This window comes from Haliaeetus albicilla, chromosome 7 (genome assembly GCF_947461875.1).
Source record: "Haliaeetus albicilla chromosome 7, bHalAlb1.1, whole genome shotgun sequence".
NCBI lineage: Eukaryota > Metazoa > Chordata > Aves > Accipitriformes > Accipitridae > Haliaeetus > Haliaeetus albicilla.
Window position 1 is genome coordinate 10,449,322 of NC_091489.1, and position 6,385 is coordinate 10,455,706.

The 6,385-nt window shown below is 37.9% G+C and overlaps 1 protein-coding gene across 2 annotated transcripts in view; it reads right to left on the reverse strand.

Annotated features, from left to right (window-relative positions):
* MAP3K4 (mitogen-activated protein kinase kinase kinase 4) overlaps nt 1–644 on the reverse strand; it is a 79,488-nt gene extending 78,844 nt beyond the window's left edge. Inside the window, exon 1 of one of the 2 annotated variants that reach the window (XM_069786905.1) lies at nt 337–644. In XM_069786905.1, the coding sequence (XP_069643006.1) occupies nt 337–371 (35 nt within the window). In that variant the 5' untranslated portion in view covers nt 372–644. The remainder of the gene's footprint in view (nt 1–336) is intronic. The other variant, XM_069786907.1, reaches the window with a different exon arrangement.
* Between the last annotated feature and the right edge of the window lie 5,741 nt (nt 645–6,385).

Consider the following 6,385-nt stretch of genomic DNA (forward strand, 5'->3'; position numbering starts at 1 on the left):
TTTTTTTTAACACAGTTAATGAAACATAGTAATCAGATGGTTCTTCACTGTGAACTACATGCAAAAATTAAATTCTTGACAAAAACAGATTTGTAGATTTAGTTTTTTCCTTCCAATAAATTATTTATTTTAATTCCACTAAAAGCTGTTTAAAAGTAAAAGCAAAGTTAATTAGACATAATCCCCCTTTCAGCAGCAGACACTGGAAAGCAGCCTGTTAGGTATAGTTAGTCTAGATCTAGTTAAAAGTGCTGAAGATAGAATTTTCATTTTTTCTTGGTCACAGATTAGAAATGCTCTTTTGCAATGTGATGAAGAGGAAAGCATGAACCATACCTGCATTTAATATCTAGAAGACAATCTGACACCATTTCTTTCTTATGTAGATATTGCAATGAGCTACTCCAGAGTCAAAATAAAATACCAAGATACCTGGTAACATGCAGATTCTTCCATCTACAGTTTTGTTGCTTTCACAGAGGAGCAGGTTGGGGCTTTTTCTGAAAGAAACGGAACTCAGTTTTCGGTGTCATATAATTTGAGCTTTGCTTTGCTGCAATTGATTTGAAGTGTGAACCTCTGAAAGAAATTAAGGGGTCATGCTGTATATACCCCTGTTCAATCATCCGTTACCACTGTGATTCATTCACTTCAGAGGCTCGCATGATAGCTGCCAAAGCTTGTTCAGCAGCATGGTTTAACACCCATGCTATAATAGGAGCCAGCTAGCTTGAGGGAGATAGAGTATTTCTGTCTGAACACTGTCATCTCACATGCTGTATGTTAGATCACAGAGGGCTTGATATCATTAACTCATTGCTATTAAAGGAGTATTTGTTAGTAAGAGTAGCATGAGGTCAGAAGCATTCCTGGGATTATTGTCTTGTCACTTCAACTGGGTATTATTTTTTGTTTGGTACTTCCTGTCCTAAAAAGCAACTGTATGTAACACTGCCTCTGCCATTATTAAAAGGGCATGACCCAAATAAGGGAAGTGTAAACCTCAGTTCTGCTTAAAGCAGTATGCTTTTACTACGTAAAGCTGGTCTTTGGGTTTGGTGCATGTAAAGCTGGGCATAGCTAAAACCACTGGGTGGTATTCAAAGGTACCTAGACTCTGGACATAGAAATGATTGACCTTAGAGACTGAAAATGTTTCTGAGTCAAGGCAAGTATTGTAACAGTCTGGCTACAGTAGCTTATGTCTTCCCAAGAACTGACTTTGGGCCTGTGAAAATAAGCTGCACTGAATTTAGTGCTACTTGATTACCAACAACAGAGTAAGCTTTCTTAAAGCTAGCTTGGCTCCTGCTAAATCACACTATAATCCTTTCCCCAACTGTATAATAGACATACTCGGTGACTAGCCGTGGGACATTTATAAATAAGACCAAGATCATTGCAGTGCTTGTCTGTATTTGTGTTCAGTATTATATTTTCATGTTCAAAGAAGCTCCACTGAAGAATTGAGGCCCATCCTCTGAAACCATGTTTGTAGACCCAGAGCATGTTCATCTCTTTTCTGTGCGTGCCTGACAGTACAATTTAGCACATCATTGTGTGCAACTCTCTGTGTTTTAAAGCATCTTGCAAGTTTGAACACTTGTTTATATTAAAAGTTTTAAAGTGATGCTATTTATTTTCATCAGCCCAGAAAGCAAAAAAAAGTTCCAGACGATATCATTTAAAATATCTGGTTGTGCATCTGAGATTCTTTCTATATCTGCCTTACAGCAGCTGCGTTATCCCAGCAGAAAACAGCTGTGAGATCTGTATCAAACTTCCCTGCCTAGGGATATCTTCTACAGCTCCTGTCCATCTCTCCTCCTTCCAGTAGTTCCTTCTACGAAGTGAGAGTAATCACAGAAAACCAGCGTAGCTGGCATATTCCTTTACCCCAGCAGTTCCTGACTGTTGCATCAGCTGTATGGAGTTATAAGCAGCCATGAGAAAATTTTAATCTTAATTTAATGTTAATCCTTGCAAACATTTATGTACACATCAGTTCACTTATATAATAGGCATGCTGAAATCAATGGGACAACCCTGGGAGAACAGTTACTCATATATATAAATGTTTATAGGATTCATTTCCTCCTTTTGCTCTGAATCATCTGGAAGAATTTACCACCCACAACTTCACAAGGTGAGTTTCGTGGTGTAATCCTGTTGATGGCTCAGTTCTGGTGAGCAGCAATAGGAACCAAGATATTCTCCGCTTGGTGCAATGCCCCGCTAACTAGAAGACAGCAAGATCGTAACTCATTCTAGAACTTCCAGTTGTCTCCGATTGTGCAGTGTTTCAGGTTTTATCTTACACCTTCGTCTCTGTCCACTTCATTACTTAAAAAAAGCTGTTACCTCATTGTGAGCGTAAATATTTTCATCCTTTTAAATACTTACACAGTTCCTACAGTATAAAACACTCTAAAGAGTTAATTGCCTGACATTATTTCAATTTATTCAGAGTTTTTTATTCTCATTTGACTCTTATGGGCCCCTATCATTATTTCTATAACTGTTTTGCATTTCCTTTTCTTCACATGCTTATTTTAAGACACATCCATGCTAGGAAACATAGCACTCAGCATTTGAAATAACTGTTGAATGATGTGAGCTAATCCGCTTTCCTGGCAGTAGCAGTCTCTCCAGCTACAGCCAGCTGAGGAATCCAGTTTATGACCCTTCTATTAGGGAGCTGAGATCCGTGTGATATTCTCTGCTGAGCAGCTACAGAAGAGGTAGTCTCCACGCATTTAGCACCTCTGTAAGGCAGTTCAGAAGGAGTCATGGATGTTAGTTATGAGTGCCAGTACTTCTGAAACCTTCCTAGACAAAAATAAGGGAGAACCGTAAAGGACAGTGCTGGAATCTCTGGAAGAGCTATGAAAAGCTGGACAGCAAAGCTTAACACCTCCTTCCCCCATTTTTCCTTCTTTTCTCTTCCCGCCCTAGAGAACTTCAACCAAGAGAAACTTGTATATTCTATAGGATTTTAAAGAGTCTTTTTTTCCTATCCATTTTGTATGATGGAGTTCACACATCCTTCTGCAAAGAATCAGAGCACCACAGATCTGCAGGTATCACACAGCATTTGGCTGCCGTACTTAGTACCTTCTACTGTGATAAGAGATCCCCAGGATCTCCAGGTGCATTATAAATACATGCTGGTTGTTGCACAGGTGATAAATTGTAAGGCAATGTATTATGCCTGTTGGTTTGCTTGACTGGGACAGGTTTCTGAGCCCTTTTCCTCTGACTTTTTCTCTTGCCAGCTTAAGGAGCTCTCTGCTCGTCTCATTAGCCAGGAGACTCTCTGAAGTTGTTTAGGGAGGCTTGTGTCTGTTTGGGACTGAGGAGACCTAGTAGCAGGTGAAGTGAATGATCTAACCATTCCTATTATCCCAGAAGCACAGGAGGGTGGATTAAGAAAAAAAAAATGAATAATTCCAGTGATCTCAACTGTGTTATTTGTAAGATCCGTAACATATGCAGGCTGTCTCTAAGAGTTTCAGAATTTATTCAGCATTGCCTTCATGCATTTGTGAGTAAAAAATGATGCTGTATCAAACATATTTGTGCACATCGCCTTTCTGAAACCTGCTTTCAAGTACTCTACATTTTGACCTCTCCTAAGGATAGATATAGGTTCAAATAACATGGGTCAGAATCAAAGGCAACACCAAGCTGACTGTCTGAACCATTACCAAAGTTACGGAAGCATTGTGTGACTTATGCCTTCAGAATTCCTGTATTTTCATCTTTAAATTCACAACTGTAATATTACAGTACTGGCATGTATGTGTTTCATCTTTTGAATTAAACTGCGTATTAGCCAAAACAAAAAACTCATTTAACCAGGTACTTTATGGAGATGTAGTATTAACATTCACCATGGAATACAAGGGATAAAATTATTCCAGAACAAATGCATTTGGTACAAAGACAGGTTATTATTTTTTTTGTGGCTGCAGAATCTTCTTATGGAGGTCTACAGAAGTTTATAGTTGCAATGAGCACAAATCTTATCCCAGTTACACCTTTTTTCTAACATCCTCCTTCCCCTCCCCCTGAATTCATCACAGTTGCAAAGACTACACAGAACTAGCAGAACTACCTCTGTAGGTGACTTGAAAAAGTTTTGCCTTTGCTGTCAGATGGCCTGTGGAGTTTTATATATCCCTGGTAATCCTATTATCTCACACATGGCATAAGAGTTCCTTCTTTTTCAGTTGTTGATGGGAAAATATGTTACAGATAAATGAAATATAATCTATTTTTACTGTGTTGGCTAACATGTGGTTTAGATTTACCCATGTAACCATGACGTTTTTGCAAAAGGAAAAGAAATTTTGGGAAAATTTGAAAAAAATTGTTAGGTTTTATTTTAATGTAAGTATTTTTTATTACCATAGCAACATTCTTAGTGAAAGTGTGAGAGGATGCATCATTTTGCTTTTTTTCCTAGGCTTATAATTTTCCAAAAATCTTCACAATGAACCAATACTTTCCACATGCTGACTCCATCCAAGAAAGGGTTTTGTCAAAATCTGGACAAAATGCATTTAACAATTTGGAATCCCATTCATGTTCTTTCATTCCTAAGGAAAAAAATTATGGAATGTTTTCGTACTTTTTTTCCTACAAATCAAAATTCAAAAAACCCAAGTGAAGTGGCATCAAAAGAGTTCAGGTGAAGAGCATCTGAAAAAAATTGTTTGCTAATATAACCATGTGAACATAAGTAATCCATGTGAAAATTCATCTCAGTCTAAGGCCAGTGCAGTTAGTGCTTTGCAGTCGCTACCATACTAATGCTCAGGGAAGAGCAGAATATCAGGGAAATAATTATTTCTAGTGCATCTGCCAAAGAAGAGTTCAGTAGCAGAATCTGAAACAGCAGTGTCTGTTAACAAGCATTAGATGTTTATATTGTTTTGGTTTAAAAGATGAAGATAAAGTTCCTGTTATCTTTATGGGTATACAGTTAGTCTCATCAATATATGACAATGGTATCACTGATACCATGACTGTGTTTTGCTTGAGATAAAAACAAAGTGATGTCACTGATTTTTAACCAATTATGATGTTAAAATATAACATAACTTGTAACTTTATTCTGTTTTTCTTAGCAATGAGAATGCTTTTGAAATTGCTCTTTTTTTAAAAGATGGTTGCTATCAGCATCTTTGGGTGGATTTCACTATGACTGTGAGGATACAATGGGCTTTGTTTTTTTAAGAGTAGCTATTTTAACCCTAAATTGTACTCTGAAGCCATTTAATTCCACAGCAGTTGCTCTCAGCTGTGGTGATAATCAGAAATACAAAGAAAGATGTCAAAATTTTGTAAGTTCTTGTTTCTATCCAGGGAAAATAGAATGAGCTAGTGTGTTGCTGGAGAACGGGATGACCTTGTTGAAGCTGAGTTCCTCATCTCTTACAGGCTGAATGCTATGGCATGTTTCAGCCCTATTTCTGCTGTTTATCTATAGATAGTCTGAAGACTGGGAGAGAAATCTTCTTCACCCTTAATCCCAGCAGACACCCGTCAATTAGCCCTACTACTTAGCCTAGACATTAAGACACTAACATAAAATATACTGACCTCAGTTAAAAGACTCCAGCTTTCTAACGATGCATGGATGTTGCAGCAGACAGAGCTTGATAAAAATGCTTATCTGCAGATTCAGCACCCAGTTTTCAACAGGGCAAGCACACATGATTCTTTCAGTAGTACTGGAGAAGGACTGCTGACTGTCGGAAGCATTCAGTATGGGTCAGTTTTAACACTTCGTGACATGTTGCATAACTATAACCTGCCTGAGATGAGATCGCAAAATTCTTTATCTTCTAACTAACTGTTTAGATGGACACTAACTCTGTAGGTGGACATTTGATCTATAGCCCATCTGTCTGAGGTAGACTCTGATGTCTTCATTAGGCGTAGATGACTACTCACAGAATGAGAAGATATGTATTCTATAAGCTATGGAAGATGACTAATACATACTATATTTCTAAAGGGACAGTTAAGGTATTTAATATAAGAATAGACTGCTATTCTTAGCTGGATTTAAAATTTCAAGAATAACACTTCAGTTAAAATTTTTGCATTAAAATGTAATATTTACATGTTTATAAAACATCTCCAAATGACAGCTGAGTTCTGGGGTCCCCAGCACAAAAGAGACCTGGATATGCTGGAGTGAGTCCAGTGAAGGATCACAAAGGTAGTGAAAGATGTGGAGCATCTGAAATCTGAGGAGAGACTGAGAGAGCTGGGACTGTTCAGCCTGGAGAAGAGAAGGCTCAGGAAGGATCTTACCAATGTGTATAAATACTTGATGGGGGGGAGTAAAGAAGATGGAGCCAGGCTCTTCCCA